At 39.6% G+C, this 19,873-nt stretch overlaps 2 protein-coding genes and 1 long non-coding RNA gene across 5 annotated transcripts in view; all 3 read right to left on the reverse strand.

Annotated features, from left to right (window-relative positions):
* Positions 1-18,263, reverse strand: part of LOC108901430 (butyrophilin-like protein 1) — a 54,729-nt gene extending 36,466 nt beyond the window's left edge. For both annotated transcript variants that reach the window (XM_051068481.1, XM_051068480.1), the window contains exon 1: positions 18,122-18,263. In XM_051068481.1, coding sequence (XP_050924438.1) covers positions 18,122-18,212 — 91 coding nt within the window. In that variant the 5' untranslated portion in view covers positions 18,213-18,263. The remainder of the gene's footprint in view (positions 1-18,121) is intronic.
* LOC108901432 (butyrophilin-like protein 1) lies at positions 165-10,228 on the reverse strand. 2 transcript variants are annotated; one of them, XM_051068487.1, is made up of 5 exons: positions 9,803-10,228; positions 8,243-8,563; positions 5,346-5,624; positions 3,877-3,976; positions 165-2,627 (listed from the first exon to the last, which is right to left on the reverse strand). In XM_051068487.1, exons 1-5 carry the CDS (start codon positions 9,891-9,893, stop codon positions 2,609-2,611), a joined length of 810 nt encoding a protein of 269 aa, XP_050924444.1. In that variant the 5' UTR covers positions 9,894-10,228; the 3' UTR covers positions 165-2,608. The 2 variants fall into 2 exon arrangements, with proteins under 2 accessions (XP_050924444.1, XP_050924443.1); XM_051068486.1 differs by having other exon boundaries at positions 165-2,630; positions 9,803-10,227.
* Positions 11,246-12,162, reverse strand: LOC108901436 (uncharacterized). Its single transcript, XR_001963909.2, has 2 exons — positions 11,997-12,162; positions 11,246-11,847 (listed from the first exon to the last, which is right to left on the reverse strand). It is a non-coding gene; the product is annotated as an uncharacterized LOC108901436 (long non-coding RNA).
* Positions 18,264-19,873: the final 1,610 nt, after the last annotated feature.

Below are 19,873 nucleotides of genomic sequence, written 5' to 3' on the forward strand. Positions count from 1 at the left end.
TAACACGCCTGTTTGGAGAGTTACTGATCTGAACTGTCTCTTCAACACGTTTTTATCAAAAAACAACTGTTGTAAAATAAAGATGAAGTTAGAATTAAAACAGCAGAATCACTTTAGTTTCTTCAAAGTGTGAACAGACAGAAAGATCCAGAACAGTCTCAACATCCAGTTTGATAGTTTTCAGCTTTTATTCAAACTGTTCTGAAGCAACATGATTGTCCCAGATAAGCTCAATAACACAGATATGAAAATAAACAATAAGTCACATTATGTTTCACTTTAGCTGCAGAAGCTTCACATTCAGCAGAACAGCACATTTGATTTGACTCAAGTCTGTTTTTGTCCACGTCCACGTCCAACTCAGTCAACAGCTACAAGCAGTTTGATCAGATCTGAGACTGATGCATTTAGAAGACACTTTTCTTCAAAGAGCTTTAATATTTACACCTGTCATTCACACACACACTCACACACTGATGCAGGTCTGACCATCAGTGTGTTGCTCGAGGACACTTCGACATGTGGACGGGAGGAGCCGGGGATTGAACCACCGACTCTGATGAACAGACCTCCTGCTGCAGCTGTTTCTACTTTTTATTAGAAGTCTGAAGTGACTGCAGTGGTTCAGTGTCGTTTCCTTCAGCCGAGGAGTTCAGATCAAATACGACTGATTTTAACTGTTGTGTGATTTGATCTGATGGTTTCTGGACTGTTGCAGTTCTCCTCATTAGGTTTTGGTTCACATGACGTTCTGAGCTGCAGCCTGAAGTCATCAGGTCATTTACAGCAAGTCAGACATTTTCAGAGGTAAATAAGCTTTTTAAAAAATCTGTGTGATCTTTTAAATCTCTTCTTAAAAATGCATTTTATCAGAAAGTTTTCTCCTCATTTGGTCCCTTTTTAACTCTGTCCAATTAAATTCTGTTGTATTATTTTATTTTCGTGCTGTTTTGTCATCTCATTATTTTTAATGTTTCACTCTGTCTTACTGTGAGGTCCATGTCATTCATACAGACAGAATGAATGTAACAAAGGCTACTCTGATTTGATCTCCTCGCTGATAAACCTACATGAACAGTAACAGGAGTGAAATGAGACTCATAATGAGAGAGCAGTGTTGGATGATGAAACAAAAACTCTGAGGTTGTAAAACTCCTCAGCAACGTTAATAAGCAGATTCTCTCTCAGACACATATTATTCATATAAATCTCAGTTAAAGGAACAGTTCAGTCAGTTCAGTCAGTGTTAGAAGGCAGATACTCTCATCACCTTTTAACTCCACTCTGTGTCTGCACTGTAACTGCATGTGTGTTCACTGTCATCTCAGTCCAATGTGAGTTATGTCCTGTTTTAGATGATTTTTTAATGGTATATTATGTTTGTCACATGCTTTAATTGGTAATTAGATACACATCTTTATCAATTAAAACTTATTTTCTTCTGTCCATGTCTGAGCACTGCAGATGAAAAACAGCCTTTTATCTGACTTTAGCGTATTTACAGCAAAATCTACTCTATGTTCAACAAACTAAGAAATGGAATAAAAAAAAGCCCTGGAACAAACCAACTTCATCACCACACAGAGGAAGGAAACTGGACATTTTTGCAAAATTCAAACTTACAGCTGCATTTTGTATTTTTTACTCACATGTTGAGAGAGTTATGGGTCACTGTAATCACTCCTCTCTTCAACACTGGCAGACTGGATGACTTCTAAAGTCTGAAATTCCCTCTTTGTGTTTCATTGCTGAGCCTCAGCAGGACGACACGTCCTGACAGTCACTGACAATAAACCTAAACACGACTGTCAGGACAGGAAGTAAACTGGTTACAGGTGACTGACACTGCTGAACAGTGACTGATTTATGTTCTTCTACCAGTTTGAACGACTGCAGCGACTGAAAACTCTCAGCCTTCATGTTTTTTCTCACTAATTATTCTACCAGTATCTCTGGGAGGTGACTTTATTATGACTAAAGGGGCAGTGATCTTCTCTGAGCTGCAGAAGAACAACAGATTTCTAAAGACAGTAACTTTGAAAGATTGACAGTTGTTCATCTTAGACGGCTGAAGCCTTTAAGTTAACTCTGAATGGAGGATTTTATCTCCATCTCTTCCACTGACAGCACATGAAGGACTCAGTGTGGACAGGACGAACGATTACAGAGACCAAAACCTGTTTCATTGTAAATGTGAGCATGTTGATATTGTATTAAGCCACAGATAAAAAAAAAGTAAGGCAACTAAAACTGTCCTGTCCTCTGTCTGAGGACATTTAAATGTTTGAAATTTGATTGAAATATTTGCGCTACACTGGCCCCTCCTGGTGCTGCTGCAGAGAGACAGGATGAGCAGGCAAATTTAATCCTAATCCACAGAGAAAAAACTACATTAAAAATACCTGTGTACATGTTGGTCTGTCCTAAAACCTTTGGATCAGTGAGGACTGGACAACATGTGCTCAGTTTCTAAAAACCTCTCCACGCTTTTGGTCTAAAATCAAAACTGGTCCCCACAAGAATAAAAGTACTGACTGCACACACACACTTCAGCAGCAAACCTCAAGGTACGTGTCAGACCTGGAAACCCTCACTCTGACTGGGGGGGTCAGTACCGGCCCCTCTGTCTGCTGGAGAGAAAACAAAATGAAATTAAAGAGAATCTGATCAGATTGAGGCTAAAAAACAAATCAGATTTTTAGGTTTGTTATTTCTTTGTTCTAAGATTACAGAAATAAAGTGAGTACTGCTGAGAGATTAAAACATTTCCATGAACATTGCAGAGATCTGATTTAGTGTTTAGTTTCCTGATGATCAGTTCTACCCTGTCAATTTAATAATCAATTTAATTTTTATTGATGAACCTTAAGGCCTCAGGTACTCAGAAATACCAGAGTGTGATTAAAGATCCTGAGATACAGTTTGACTGATCGTACCAAGGTCCAGACTGGTGTCGAAAGGTGATCAGGTATTTATTATCAGGCTCCTATAATCCCTGTTTATAACGTCTCTGTTCATACTGTTCCATCATTTTAATGAATTCCTGTCACAGATTTTCTTCTGTGTTATATTTGTTGTTTTGATTATTCTGTGAATGTTTTAATTTGTAAATCACATTGTAACAGGGTCTAAAAGTTCTTATTATTTTATTGTTATAGGTTTGATCAGAAAATAAAGCTCTTTTATCAGTTAATCACTCTCCATTAAACAGAACTATCTCAGTGGTGACGGTCGCTGCTAAGAGCTTCAGCCACTGTTGTGTGTGAGGTTAAAGTACATCCTCTGAGCAGTGCTTCTATCAGATATGATGAGACGGGTCGGACCATCATATCAATATGATCAGTAGAAGAAACTAAATAATAGAAATATGACGTTTTCCACCTCTTGAAAATAGCTTTTGGTGAGTAAAGGAATAAAGTTTGATGCTGAACTCGCAACATTTCATCAAGACTGGTGAGTAAACAGCTGATTCCAACACTGGCTGTAACACTGTAGTGATTTGACACACATGACTGTCAGTCACTGCAGAAACAGTTTGTCAACAGGAGAAACAGCTAAAGTGCAGCAGTAGAAACTAAGACAGCAGTGACTGATTAAAAAAGATAAAGTCAATGATGATGTGACCACAGTGTGTAAACAACCAAAAACAAAGAGTACTGGAAATATATTAATCACAAACCACATGACATTAAACATGTGACTGTAAACAAACTTTTCCATTGAGATAAATGAAGTCTCAGTGGGTTTTGTAAGAACCTAAATACCAACAGGAAAGTTTATATCTGAAATGACCAAAACTAATGATTTTTAACAGGAGATAGTTCCACAAATCAGCTTCTGTCTGCACAGCATGAATATGTTGACTGAAAAACTTACTTGTTCCTTCTGCAGAGTATAACAGCAAGCACAACTACAAGAAGAAATAATACTCCAATAACAATAACACAGGCAATGGTCACTGTGTTGAATATTCCCCCTGAAACACAGAACAACAATATAGTGTTAGACTCAGAATGTTTGTGTGAAGATGTAGATGCTGCTAAAACCTATGAAAACAAGTAAAGACATTATCTGATTAAAACACCAGTAGAGGAAACCTCATCAGGCATACACAAAGAAAGCCCTTTAATTTTTGCAAAAGTTGTTTTACTACAAAAATGATGTTGAAATGAAATAATATGAACATATTTTCCATTGTTCACCTGTGTGAAATTCTAAATAAATCATAGTAAAACTGCTCCACAGAGGTCATAATCACACAGTTTTAAATCTCTACCTACAACCTGAATGAGAAGCCACATTAAATATGACAGTCTCATCATGTCATTGACATATACATGTATATACAGAGGTCAGTTTCAGCTCAACAGGTGCTCAAACTTCTGAAGTGAAGCAAATTCATTAATAAATCTGGAGAAACAGTTATATTCAGTGAACAGAAACAAACACAGAGAGGTCAGCTGTGACTGGTTCAATCAGCCTACATGCTTCAGTGTCACATTTCATACAAAGCACAAGCTAAATGTGAGGAAATGTGTGAAGTGGTGAACATGAGTGAACTCCTGGTTTCAGGTTCAGACAGAGGAGGATGATCTGTGATTTAGAATCACAGCGTCCACACTCTGACTGTTGTTTTCATTTCCATTTTCACTTCAAGTCAAAACCTGATGTTGGATTTGAAGGAAGTTCTGCTTGGAATCAACCAAACCAGCACCTGCTGCAGTCAGTCGACCGAGTGTTAGGAAGCTACATCCTCATCAACATGTTGATCACACAGGACTCTCACTGTCAAACTGTCATCTCCCCTCAGGATGAATAAACTCTCTGTGTCTCTGTCTGATCTAATTCCAGCTGATAAGAGCTTCAGTCAGTCTCAGTATATTCTGGTGACACCTGTGTTACATTCATTCTTCTTCTCTGAAGCTTTTTTCTTTTCTCTTGTGGAACAGAAACGTCTCTGATTCTAATGATTTCAGTCTAAATCGGCCTCGTGTGGTGTTTTCATGTCTCTGCTCAGGATCAGGTTACACCAGCTATTTCTACACCTGTTACTGTGTGTGTGTGTGTGTGTGTGTGTGTGTCTGATCAGACTGATCTCAGACTTTACTACAAACTCCAGTTGTTTCTGTTCTTTCCCTCCACAGCCTCTCATTCTTCCTCTGATCTCTGTAGATTCATGAAGTGGAGTCTCAGAGCCTCACAACAAATCTGACTCAGCCTCAAACATTTTACACTCACACATGATTTCATCTCAGTTTGCTCTGTATTCAGTCTAAATACATGAATAACAACAAATTAACAATTAAAATAATGTGACTATAAAAACAAAAATACAAGAAACTCACCATTGATAGACACAAAGGTCTCAGCATAAATCTGATGGTTGATTTCCTCCTGTGTGGATACACAGGTGTAGTTGCCGGTCTCGGTCACAGTCGTTTGGAGGGTGATGTCATAGCGTCCTCCTCTTTCAGAGACCTGAGGGTCTTTAGCAGGAAGGATGTTTCCAGAACTGTCTTTCCACTCTACTTTAGGTTTGGGAGAAGCTCCTCGAACGACACACTGCAGCAGTTCTCCATCCTTTGTTTCACCAAGTATCCTGATGTACGGCTCTGGAGCTGCACCTGTGAACATGAATAACAACTTATTAGGAACACTCACAGGAAATATAATACAATACCTTTAACTTTCTGCTTATATATGTTGATTGAAGTGTATTTAAAAGAAAAACACATGAACAGAGAAGAAGGAGAAGACACAACACAAGCACTGGTTTCAAATACCTGCAGTTTGATAGGACATGAGATATAAAATCATTTTGACTTTTTTCAGTAACTATTCACAACTGTAAACACAATTTCTGATTAATATCATGACAATAAAGAAATGTGGAAAATCTATGAATCTCTGATCAGTTTCTTTCTTGAATTGAAATATTACAGTCTAATGTTAATGAACACATTGTTCTTTGGTGTGGAGCTCACACACTACAACTCTATACTACAACACTTTCCATTAGAGTCAGCTCACACAGTTCCTCCATTATCTATTCCACCTTCAACTATAGAAACCTTAAACTCACTGCTGCTCTACAATCTGTACTTTACTGTATTTATTATTAGACACTGACATTCTGCACAGTTCTTACTGCACTCCAACCTTTAACCTACACACTGGATTTATCATTAATGCTGTTTCTGCTCTATATACTGTGTATTTTGACTCTTACTTGAACTTTAGTTTTTCCACTTTATGCTCCTTCTACTCCTCCACATTACAAAGGGAAACATTGAACCTTTACTCCACTAATTTAGCTTCAGTTACCTTTAAGATGAAGATTTTACACAATAGATAATAGAACAAGCTTTTAAAACTGAGTTCTTGTATTTGGTCTGGACAGTTTGCAGTCTGATTAAAGTCTACACAGATCAAGGTGGTGAACAGGTGAACTGTCTCCACTAATTAAACAGTGACGTCATCAGAATCAGGACTCACCTGGGATGTTTTCACCTCTTCTGTCTTTTAACCTTTTAAAGTGCGCAGGTTGCCTGCGACCTGACATTTACATGTAAACTGAATAAATCAATCAACTCTATATTTTCATGCTGACTGTTGACGTAAACACAGACATATTATACCTCGTTTGAAAGATCCAATTTTCAGTTTTTCAATTTATTAAAGAAACTAAATGACGGATTTACACGATAAACACGTGAACGTCTCACTTTCCGGCAGTAACCAGTTAGCAATGAACCTGCTAACCTGTCTCGCTGCAGTTAAAAAGCATTTATAGGTCGAAAAACAGACATTTAAAGACAAACTGGGCTCATTTTAAAGAAGAAAAACTCACCGATTAAATCCAGCTCGTTTAAATTCAAGCGGAAGTAAAATAAGCAGAATAAAAGTGGATTATTTCCCTCGTTTAGTTTTAACGCTGCTCCTCAAACTTCCAAAACAACGACATTTCAGTCCATTTTAAAGAGTTGACCAAATATTTGAGCAATGATGTTCAGTATCTCTGAAATCAGTAAACGCCCACGAACAAAACAAACCAATCAGCTTCTTTCTACGACATAAAGTGACGAACCTAACGGACTTTTAACTCCATCAGCCAATCAGAGGAGCGCATCTTTACGCGAGCTCACACTGGATTTTATTGACAGCTACTTTTATCCAATAGAAAGTCAGCACCGTGAAAACACTCTGAGTTTGGAGCCGGTAAAATTACCTGTCTGACCATATATGGAAGTTCATGTAGTTGGACTTCCTGTGGTGGTGGGACACCCACATAACAGAGAAACTTTTTCATCAGTCAAAAGAGACGTGATTCAATGAAACTAAATCTGTCAATCTTTATCTAAATATGAACAACATCTGCTTTTAGTCAACTTGAACATTGAGGGACATTTTTTCAGCGTCATAAAGACATTTCTCATCATTATTTGGTCACTTTGGAGAGGTTTTAGAAAGCTCTGTAGTCATCTGATGGAGATGCTCTGTACTGCACTTTCTGAAATATCTCACACACACTTCTGTCTATCAACATGAAATTTGGTTCAGATATTGTCGACAAGTGGAGGGAGAGATCCTGTGAGTTTCAGCCTGATAGCTCTTATTATGACTGAGTTATTGCATTTGAAATATGAAGTAAAAGGAGAAGAAGAAGAGAGCTTCTGTTGTTTTCTGTTGAATCTTTCAGCAGTTCAACAGCCTCAGAGCTGTAAGTAAGATCAACACACCTGAGAAAACCTCTGAGAGTCTGTTTGACACTGATTCAGTGGAAATGTATCAGCTCCTCATGGTCTTTGTATTATACACAGTTTAAAATGGGAGAGTATTAAGAGACAGAGGTGCACATCATTAAAATGAACCCTAAGAGATTAAGGGACCATCTGAAAGGCAGAACAGAACATATGTTAGTGTGTTTGTGTGAGATCATCAACTTAGCAGACAGGAAACACAAACAGTGAGTCATTACCCATCAATCTAACACTGATTTCACTAACGTACCAGTTTAAACTCACATTTCATCTGCTATCATTCATTGTACAGAACAACATAATCTGCAGTGTCACAAACATCGAGCCTGTTTGATCCAGAGGGAATCAGTCCAGATGTGGCTGCAGTGCTGTGGGGACGAGGCCCTGCCAGATGTGGATTCTGACTGTTTGACTAAAATCCATCTGGGACTCTTAAACCAGAGTCATCAGGAAATAATCAGGTGTTTTATGAAAGTACTCACCAACAACAAGCTGAATGTGGGATGTTTGACGACCTGGAAAATCACAGATGTAGTTTCCACTGTCAGTCAGCTTCGTATGTCTGATGATTATGGAGGCGTTTCCATTCTTCAGTTCATCTTCAAAATGTGAGACACGACCTCTGAACTGTGGATCTTGACCTGATAGCTGTTTATTGTAATGGTCTCCACTTTCATACAGGAAAACATCCTGCTGACCATCTTTCTTCCAGTCAAAGCGTTTTCCCTGAATGTTCTCTCTGGAGCTGAGGGAACAGGGTAAAGTTACATCATGTCCTTCTGACACACTGATGATCTTTGGTTCTGGAAGATAAAAACATGTATTAATCAGTGTGATACAGAGTCATTCAGGTAACAAGTTCATACTGTGTCTCTTCATCACTCTCACATTTTTAGTGGGTTTTGCACTTGTTTGAAAAATGTGAGGAACACAAAGAAAGAAAAAGAAAGAGGAAGTATGAGAGCGCTCCAGATCAACAAGGAGAAAAAAACAACTAAACAAAGTGAAGCTTCAATTAACTGATGAACTTAATTTAGCTGAGTAAAAAGACAAGGAGAATCTGCTCATTATTTATTTCTTTACCTGAGAAAAGTGAAGGAGTGAGTAATTTAATTTCTACAGTCAGATCATAACCAGGAGTCTGAACAGGTTTACATCCACAGCATTTACCAACATGAACAGTCTCTGAGGAGCAGCTGTAATTAATGTGAGACTTTCACTTAAAACTGTTCTGATGTTTTATGATCCAATATTTATTTTAGTTCTACTCTTCTCCTTCTCTCTACAACTTACTCTTTTCAAAAATAAACTCAGATGTTTAACAGCTGAATAACTCTGCTCTAAGAAAATATAAGCTGTTTGTTTCCTTCAGTGTTTTCTACAGTGTCCTGTGATGTTTGCTGCAGGACAGTCTGATAGGATTTACACAGATACTCAGTCACAGTTTATCCTGCTGTGGATCATCTTTACTGAATTCAATAATATACTGCGACCGGATTGAGAGCTATAGCGGGCCGGATGCTGCCCGCGAGCCGCCCGTTGGTAACCACTGCTTTAGGAAATGAATTTCAAAATTTTGAGGTTATTTCCGGCTCAGTAAACACAACACTGAATCAAAGTGATGAAGTAAAGTGTGAGTCAGTGTGAGGCAGCGGGAACAGTCAGAGTTTCTCTGTCATCAGAAATATCAGCGTCCACAGTTCAGAGATGTTTCACAGCAAATTGTCAGGTTTGACATGAAGAAGAGTTTGTGAGAATGAACGGTTCATTTCTCTGTTCAGGAAGGAGACGACGCCCTGAACATCCGCTCCCACACATATGATAAAGAGAGAAATACTGCGGACAGCGAACGCATCACCAACACGTTTTAACACTGATCTGTACTAATTATTACAATTCATGTAACATGTTCATGTGTTCCTGATCTGATGTGACAGGTGCATCTGCTGCAGCACCTTTCTGTTTCCAGGCTCCAGAAATGAACAGATTCTTTTTCAGAATAAAGCTCAGTCTGATTCTCAGAGACTCTTTAGTTTTCTCACCGTTTCCATCAGCAAACGTTGTTCCAGACCAAGTCAGGAGACAGAGACACACGAGAGGAAGAAGCTCCATCGCTGTTGATCTCAGCTCCATCACTGCAGCATCACTGACGGAGCATCTAACGGCTCCGAGCTGCGTCACTGACTCAACACTAAACACTTTCTGTTTCTCAGCTTCCGGGGACCAGGTCCTTCACAAGAACCTGCACCACTGAGCCTGCACCGGCACACACCGCATGAAAACCAGGAGCTGACACACTCTGCAGGGAGAGTTCCTCCTTTAGAGGAAATGTTTCATCTTTCATGTCGGATTCTTCTGCTTTTAAAAGTTTGTCTCTTCTTACATGAAGACGACCTTAGAATCAGGAACAGAGAAACTCACATTTTCACTCAGTTGTTGTCAGATCTGTGTCACAGTCAGGAGAGGCAGGTGTGTGTGGACTGAGCTGCTGTAACAGGTTTCTGAGGACAGCAGGGGGCGCCACATGAACACATTTTGAACATCAACATACTCACCAGCCACAGCCTTGAAATGTGGCTCGGAGACGTTTGCAGCTTTCTCCTCTGCTGACGGCAGCTGGACTCACAACATTCACACCAGACTCCAACAGATTCAGTTTCAGTCTCAGACCCCTCACTGTCCATGTGGTCTCCAACATCTGGATTCATATTTCAGTCTCTCTAAGATTTGAACTGTGTAGACAACATGTTACTGAACAGAGAAGGTGCAGGAGAGAGTCATCTTAGAAATAAAAGTTTAACTGTGAAGATAAAAACATCCACAACATCACAGAGAATAAAGTCCATATTGATGCTTCAAACACTTGAAGAGTCATTATATAAAGATACTGTACAACTGCAGGATTACTATGACCCTACAACCAGTGGACAGTTAGCCTAGCTTAGCATAAAGACTGTAAACAGGGAAACAGTCTGTCTGTGTCCAACAGAAACTAAATCCACCTGGCAGCTCCTCCACAGCTCAGTGACCAACATGTTATATCTCCAGACTCTGAGGGTTTGACTGTTCCCCCCATGTCCAGGCTTTATGCTAAGCTAAGCTAAGCTAAGCTAACCCTCTGCTGGCTGTGGCTTCATATTTAACAAACAGAAGTCAGAGTCTGATCAATCTTCTCATCTCTCAACATAAAGATGAAGAAACACATGATCAATATGTATTGATAAACCTGTGGAGCTGTCCATGGTGCTGAAGGAGCTGATGGATCTGTAACTGGCTCTTTTTCTTTGTCAGTACAAACACACAAACACAACACACACAAACTATTGGATAAGGAAACTAAACAAAGTCAACTTTCTACTAAAACACTGACATTAGAAGATCTCCACCTGATGTGTTGAACTCAGACTGATGAAGCCTCAGATTCTCTTCAGATCAACTTTGAATCAAAGTGTGAACAGACAGAAAGATCCAGAACAGTCTCAACATCCAGTTTGATAGTTTTCAGCTTTTATTCAAACTGTTGTGAAGCAACATGATTGTCCCAGATAACCTCAATAACACAGATATGAAAATAAACATGTCCAACTCAGTCAACAGCTACAAGCAGTTTGATCAGATCTGAGAACTGATGAATTTAGAAGACACTTTTCTTCAAAGAGCTTTAATATTTACACCTGTCATTCACACACACACACACACACACACACACTGATGGCAGGTTCATTAATAATCTGATCGGTCACTGTGTGAACTCCAGTCTGTCTCTATGGAACTGACCACAGTGTAACTCAGTCACTGAACTTACATGTGGTCCTTCAGGGAAACTGCAGTGTAGTTTATGTAGAACTGAGGTTAGATAATGAGGGAGAGATCAAATCAACTCTGGTTAATGTACAGTTATGGTTTGGTAAATATCATAATAATGATTGGCTTCATTTTAAAGACAAAGTTTCCATGAGTTTAACAGAGAAATTATGACTTCATCCTCCAACAGCCGACCTCACAGCTCATGTAAAGGTAGATCAGAGTCCTGATCAGGTTTCTGCTCTGACTCACTGGACTCTTTAAATTGTGTTTGATCGTGAACCTGCAGGAGAGAAAACAACATTATATTCAGGAAAATATCAACTGATCTGATCTGAGAGTAAAAACCAACAGAACGCTGAGAAGATAAACAACTGTCATCACTCTGAACATCAGAGGATAGAAAGAGCTGTTGTTGTTATTTAAACTTACCTTTCTTCGATTTTTTGCAACAACATATTACAAGCAGAGTTAGAAGAATACCAGCAACAAAACTGAGAATTAAACCAACAATCCATCCAGTGGGGAACCCTGAAACAGATGAGGATAAAGTGAATGTCAGACTCAGAGTGTAACAGCAGATCATGTGCAGCAGGTTGGACATCACAGCCTTCACAAAGACAACAACTAACTGTGTCCATGCTCCTAGAATCTCAAACTCTCAGCAGATAAAAACAGCAGTGGGATGAATGTGAGCAGCACAGTGATGTCAGCCTCCATCTTCTGTCCACTCTCCTCCTGCTCGGCTGCTCAGCTCAGAGCTTGGTTCTGGTTTTGCTCACAGTAGTGAGGAGGCTCATGTTGCAGCATCCTCCTCTTTCTGACACGTGTTCTTCATCAGTAGCAACATGTTTGGAATATTGTACTTTTTACTCCACTACATTCATCAGACTGATAAACTCTGCTCTAACACTTTCCATCAGAGTCAGCTCACACACTTCCTCCATTATCTATTCCACCTTCAGCTGTACTGTAGGTTGTGTAGTGAGCTGGTTTTGTCATTAGCAGCTGTAAATATTTCTAACAACAGAGCTCTGTGGAACAACTAGTTTGTGTGGTGGAACCCGTTTGAATCCAGTGATGCAGAAATCTCCTCTATGTAACCAGTTGAGTTAGAAGCAGTCCAAACCAAGTGTGAATCTACAAACAGCTGCTGCATCCAGCTCCAGGACTCTGATCTGAACCAGACGCCTCAAAGAGACTGAGAACAGAAACAGTACAGGCAGCCTGTGGAGCCTCACTACAGGACTTGTTCTGTGTTTGTCTTCATCTCAACTGGAAAGTATCCACAGACTGGAGAGAACAGAGGCTCAGAGTCAGAGCTCAGCTTCACACGCTGCTGCAGTGAATGAACCGAGTGTTAGGAAGCTACAACCTGATTAACATGTTGCTCACACAGGACTCTCACTGTGACGTGATGGGAACTCAACACAATGTCACATGATTCAGTCAACAGTTCACCTCTGAAACCTTTACGTGCCTTCATGGTGTCGAGTTATTACCAGAGTCAGAGTATGATCCTAGTTTCAGTCTGACTTTAGTTTCTAGTTAAAATCAAAGAATGAAATCATCAATAACTAAAACCTGATCTCCATCTTTCAGAGTCCTCATGTTGTTTGTTGTGATTCATGAGACTCTGTTGCTGTCAAACTGTCATCTCCCCTCAGGATGAATAAACTCTCTGTGTCTCTGTCTGATCTAATTCCAGCTGATAAGAGCTTCAGTCAGTCTCAGTATATTCTGGTGACACCTGTGTTACCTTCATTCTTCTTCTCTGAAGCTTTTTTCTTTTCTCTTGTGGAACAGAAACGTCTCTGATTCTAATGATTTCAGTCTAAATCGGCCTCGTGTGGTGTTTTCATGTCTCTGCTCAGGATCAGGTTACACCAGCTATTTCTACACCTGTTACTGTGTGTGTGTGTGTGTGTGGGTGTTCAGACTGATCTCAGACTTTACTACAAACTCCAGTTGTTTCTGTTCTTTCCCTCCACAGCCTCTCATTCTTCCTCTGATCTCTGTAGATTCATGTGTTCAATCTGAACACATGCAAATATATTTTTTAAACTAATAACAAATGAACAATTAAAATTATTTGACTGTAAAAAGAAACAACAAAAAATAGAAGAAACAAATAAACTCACCAGGGAACAGACACATGGGTCTCGTGATAAATCTGATGGTTGATTTCCTTCTGTGTAGCGACACAGCGATAGTAGCCAGAAATGGTCACAGTAGTTTGGAGGATGATGTCGTAACGTCCTCCTCTTTCAGAGACCTGAGGGTCTTTAGCAGGAAGGATGTTTCCAGAACTGTCCTGCCACTGTACAAGTGGTTTAGGAGAAGCACCTTGAACGTCACACTGCAGCAGTACCCCCCGTCTTTTGTTCCATTGAAGGTGATGATGGACGGCTTTTGAAGCTGCACCTGTGAACGTAAATGATAATTTAGGTTGAGACAGCATAATACCAGGATCTTTTAGTTCACCCCTTCTCTGCTTGTATATGTTGATTACAGTGTGTTTAGGGGAGGACAGAAACAGAAAGACACAATACAATCAGTGGTTTCACATCCCTGCGTAGTTTGATGTATGTAAAATACTTCTGACTTCTACCAAATATATGTTCAATTCACAACTGCAAAAACTCAGCTCACACAGTTCCTCCATTATCTATTCCACCTTCAACTATAGAAACCTTAAACTCACTGCTGCTCTACAATCTGTACTTTACTGTATTATTATTAGACACTGACATTCTGCACAGTTCTTACTGCACTCCAACCTTTAACCTACACACTGGATTTATCATTAATGCTGTTTCTGCTCTATATACTGTGTATTTTGACTCTTACTTGAACTTTAGTTTTTCCACTTTATGCTCCTTCTACTCCTCCACATTACAGAGGGAAACATTGAACCTTTACTCCACTAATTTAGCTTCAGTTACCTTTAAGATGAAGATTTTACACAATAGATAACAGAACAAGCTTTTAAAACTGAGTTCTTTTATTTGGTCTGGACAGTTTGCAGTCTGATTAAAGTCTACACAGATCAAGGTGGTGAACAGGTGAACTGTCTCCACTCATTAAACAGTGACGTCATCAGAATCAGGACTCACCTGGGATGTTTTCACCTCTCTGTCTTTTAACCTTTTAAAGTGCGCAGGTTGCCTGCGACCTGACATTTACATGTAAACTGAATAAATCAATCAACTCTATATTTCATGTTGACTGTTGACGTAAACACGGACATATTATACCTCGTTGAAAGATCTAATTTCAGTTTTACAATTTATTCAAGAAACTAAATGACGGATTTACACGATAAACACGTGAACGTCTCACTTTCCGGCAGTAACCAGTTAGCAATGAACCTGCTAACCTGTCTCGCTGCAGTTAAAAAGCATTTATAGGTCGAAAAACAGACATTTAAAGACAAACTGGCTCATTTTAAAGAAGAAAAACTCACCGAGTAAATCCAACTCGTTTAAATTCAAGCGGAAGTAAAAATAAGCAGAATAAAAGTGGATTATTTCCCTCGTTTAGTTTTAACGCTGCTCCTCAAACTTCCAAAACAACGACATTTCAGTCCATTTTAAAGAGTTGACCAAATATTTGAGCAATGATGTTCAGTATCTCTGAAATCAGTAAACGCCCACGAACAAAACAAACCAATCCAGCTTCTTTCTACGACATAAAGTGACGAACCTAACGGACTTTTAACTCCATCAGCCAATCAGAGGAGCGCATCTTTACGCGAGCTCACACTGGGTTTTATTGACAGCTACTTTCATCCAATAGAAAGTCAGCACCGTGAAAACACTCTGAGTTTGGAGCCGGTAAAATTACCTGCCTGACCATATATGGAAGTTCATGTAGTTGGACTTCCTGTGGTGGTGGGACACCCACATAACAGAGAAAGTTTTTCATCAGTCAAAAGAGACGTGATTCAATGAAACTAAATCTGTCAATCTTTATCTAAATATGAACAACATCTGCTTTTAGTCAACTTGAACATTGAGGGACATTTTTTCAGCGTCATAAAGACATTTCTCATCATTATTTGGTCACTTTGGAGAGGTTTTAGAAAGCTCTGTAGTCATCTGATGGAGATACTCTGTACTGGCACTTTCTGAAATATCTCACACACACTTCTGTCTATCAACATGAAATTTGGTTCAGATATTGTCGACAAGTGGAGGGAGAGATCCTGTGAGTTTCAGCCTGATAGCTCTTATTATGACTGAGTTATTGCATTTGAAATATGAAGTAAAAGGAGAAGAAGAAGAGAGCTTCTGTTGTTTTCTGTTGAATCTTTCAGCAGTTCAACAGCCTCAGAGCTGTAAGTAAGATCAACACACCTGAGAAAACCTCTGAGAGTCTGTTTGACACTGATTCAGTGGAAATGTATCAGCTCCTCATGGTCTTTGTATTATACACAGTTTAAAATGGGAGAGTATTAAGAGACAGAGGTGCACATCATTAAAATGAACCCTAAGAGATTAAGGGACCATCTGAAAGGCAGAACAGAACATATGTTAGTGTGTTTGTGTGAGATCATCAACTTAGCAGACAGGAAACACAAACAGTGAGTCATTACCCATCAATCTAACACTGATTTCACTAACGTACCAGTTTAAACTCACATTTCATCTGCTACCATTCATTGTACAGAACAACATAATCTGCAGTGTCACAAACATCAAGCCTGTTTGATCAGAGGGAATCAGTCCAGATGTGGCTGCAGTGCTGTGGGGACGAGGCCCTGCCAGATGTGGATTCTGACTGTTTGACTAAAATCCATCTGGGACTCTTAAACCAGAGTCATCAGGAAATAATCAGGTGTTTTATTAAAGTACTCACCGAAAACAAGCTTAATGTGGAATGTTTGACGTTTTGGCTGAAGATATGGGAAATCACAGGTGTAGATTCCATTGTCAGCCCGCTTTGTATCTCTGATGGTTATGGAGGCGTTTCCATTCCTCAGTTCTTCTTTAAAATATGAGACACGACCTTTGAACTGTAAATCTTGGCCTGATAGAGGACTACCATCATACAGGAACACCTCCTGACCATCTTTCTTCCACTCAAAGCGTTTTCCCCTGAATGTCCTCTCTGGAACTGAGGGAACAGGGTAAAGTTACATCACTTCCTTCTGTCACATAACCGATGATCTTTGGCTCTGGAAGATAAAAACATGTCACCAGTTTTGTCATTATAACATCATATCAACCTATGATATAACAAGAAACTTTTCATTTTTATCTGGAGTTTTTATTTCTAGTATTTCTTCTACTACCTCTTACTATTCACATTAGCCTTTTAGCACAACCTTTGGGAAACACACTTATTAATAATTAATGATGATCATCAACATTCAAAGTCATATTAGGTCTCTTCACCAATAACATGATTTTTACTGCATTTTGTACTTTTGAAAAAATGTGAGGAACACAAAGAAAGAAAAGAAAGAGGAAGTATGAGAGCGCTCCAGATCAACAAGGAGAAAAAAACAACTAAACAAAGTGAAGCTTCAATTAACTGATGAACTTAATTTAGCTGAGTAAAAAGACAAGGAGAATCTGCTCATTATTTATTTCTTTACCTGAGAAAAGTGAAGGAGTGAGTGATTTAATTTTACAGTCAGATCACAACCAGGAGTCTGAACAGGTTTACATCCACAGCATTTACCAACATGAACAGTCTCTGAGGAGCAGCTGTAATTAATGTGAGACTTTCACTTAAAACTGTTCTGATGTTTTATGATCCAATATTTATTTTAGTTCTACTCTTCTCCTTCTCTCTACAACTTACTCTTTTCAAAAATAAACTCAGATGTTTAACAGCTGAATAACTCTGCTCTAAGAAAATATAAGCTGTTTGTTTCCTTCAGTGTTTTCTACAGTGTCCTGTGATGTTTGCTGCAGGACAGTCTGATAGGATTTACACAGATACTCAGTCACAGTTTATCCTGCTGTGGATCATGTTTACTGAATTCAATAATATACTGCGACCGGATTGAGAGCTATAGCGGGCCGGATGCTGCCCGCGAGCCGCCCGTTGGTAACCACTGCTTTAGGAAATGAATTTCAAAATTTTGAGGTTATTTCCGGCTCAGTAAACACAACACTGAATCAAAGTGATGAAGTAAAGTGTGAGTCAGTGTGAGGCAGCGGAACAGTCAGAGTTTCTCTGTCATCAGAAATATCAGCGTCCACAGTTCAGAGATGTTTCACAGCAAATTGTCAGGTTTGACATGAAGAAGAGTTTTGTGAGAATGAACGGTTCATTTCTCTGTTCAGGAAGGAGACGACGCCCTGAACATCCGCTCCCACACATATGATAAAGAGAGAAATACTGCGGACAGCGAACGCATCACCAACACGTTTTAACACTGATCTGTACTAATTATTACAATTCATGTAACATGTTCATGTGTTCCTGATCTGATGTGACAGGCATCTGCTGCAGCACCTTTCTGTTTCCAGGCTCCAGAAATGAACAGATTCTTTTCAGAATAAAGCTCAGTCTGATTCTCAGAGACTCTTTAGTTTTCTCACCGTTTCCATCAGCAAACGTTGTTCCAGACCAAGTCAGGAGACAGAGACACACGAGAGGAAGAAGCTCCATCGCTGTTGATCTCAGCTCCATCACTGCAGCATCACTGACGGAGCATCTAACGGCTCCGAGCTGCGTCACTGACTCAACTAAACACTTTCTGTTCTCAGCTTCCGGGGACCAGGTCCTTCACAAGAACCTGCACTTTGTTGCATCTCTCTCCTCCAAAAAATATTCAACAAGAGAATAAAGCTTTTCTACACAGTTAAGAAAGAATCCACCTTGCTGTATTTAATATTCAGCTCTGTTGTTCAGAAGCTGAAACTGTCTCTGTGCAAGTGTTGAATGAATCTGACCAGTTCAGTCTCATCACTTTTTTTTCTCTGACCATTAGAAAAAACAAAACCTGATCATTCTAACCTTCATGAAGGAGGAGCTTACAGGACTGTTTTCATTTCAGCTGGCTGTTCCTAATAAACTGCTCACTGAGTTTCTAGCTTTGTTTCTAACTGTACCTGACACACTCTGCAGGGAGAGTTCCTCCTTTAGAGGAATGTTTCATCTTTCATGTGGGATTCTTCTGCTTTGAAAAGTTTGTTTCTTCTTTTCTAATGAAACTTCAGGTGAGTGTTTTGAGTCTCTGAAGAAAGACGTGTTTCACCTTAGTGAACTTCCTGAGGATGTTTGACAAGACAGAGTGAGGGAGTGTGGGTTGACACAGAGGAAACAGGTGTGGAATCCAGAAGTTATGGCTTAAGGCCATGAGTTGCAGCCACCAACTGATTTTTCTTCTTTAAGGACCAGTGTGGAGGATTTAGTGACATCTAGTGGTGAGGTTGCAGATTGCACCGATGGAACCAACTTCCTGATGATCTCAGATGTGTTCAAACTCCTTCCACTTTAAATCTCTGCTCTTCTCCTGTGCCTTTGATCCATTCATTTCTTTCCTGCTGCTGCACTTTTATTTCCTCTGTCACTATAAGATACTTGATATTAAGGGCTGTACAGGGGACACACTGATTCCCAGGTAATATGTTGAACTGTGTGTGTGCAGCTCAATGAAACAGCAGGAGAAATGTACAGTTACTATATTCATTCTAACTTAACAGCAGAGAATCTCAGACATAATACTGCAGTTCTTGATGCTGCAGTATTGAGAACAAAGGAACTCACATTTTTACTCAGCTGTTTCCAGGAGAGAGGACCGGGGTTCTGCTGCAGGAAGGTGAAAGTGTTCACACCTGAACTCAGTCCTCTGATAGAGCTTCGCTCCTCCTCCTGATGTTCTGATGGTTTCTTTGCCTGTGTGTTTGAAATGTGCTGTGGAAATAAAGCTCCTTCATCTTGTTGAAAATGAACAGAACTGCAAAAACTCAAAACCCACACCACCTAAAAGTGCTCCCCCTTCTGTGGAGTTGAATAAATCACATGTTCAGACACAAATCAGCTGAAATCTGTGAACGAGATCCTGATGATCCTGAGCTGATGTAACAGGTTTCTGAGGACAGCAGGGGGCGCCACAAATGAACACTCAACAACACATTTTACATAAGAACAACAGTCACGTCACAGATTAATGACGTATAAACTGTTTCTTTAAAAAACAAAGGCATATTTACATCATGTAAAGATGGAAAAGAAAAACACAGCACAGTGTTTTACATTGGACATAAACACATCATTACCAGCAAACATTTCACTACAGGGTCACATCTTCTCCAACACACCTCCTTTACTTCCACAGTCAGATTTTC

This window comes from Lates calcarifer, unplaced genomic scaffold (assembly GCF_001640805.2).
Source record: "Lates calcarifer isolate ASB-BC8 unplaced genomic scaffold, TLL_Latcal_v3 _unitig_4636_quiver_833, whole genome shotgun sequence".
Taxonomy (NCBI): domain Eukaryota; kingdom Metazoa; phylum Chordata; class Actinopteri; family Centropomidae; genus Lates; species Lates calcarifer.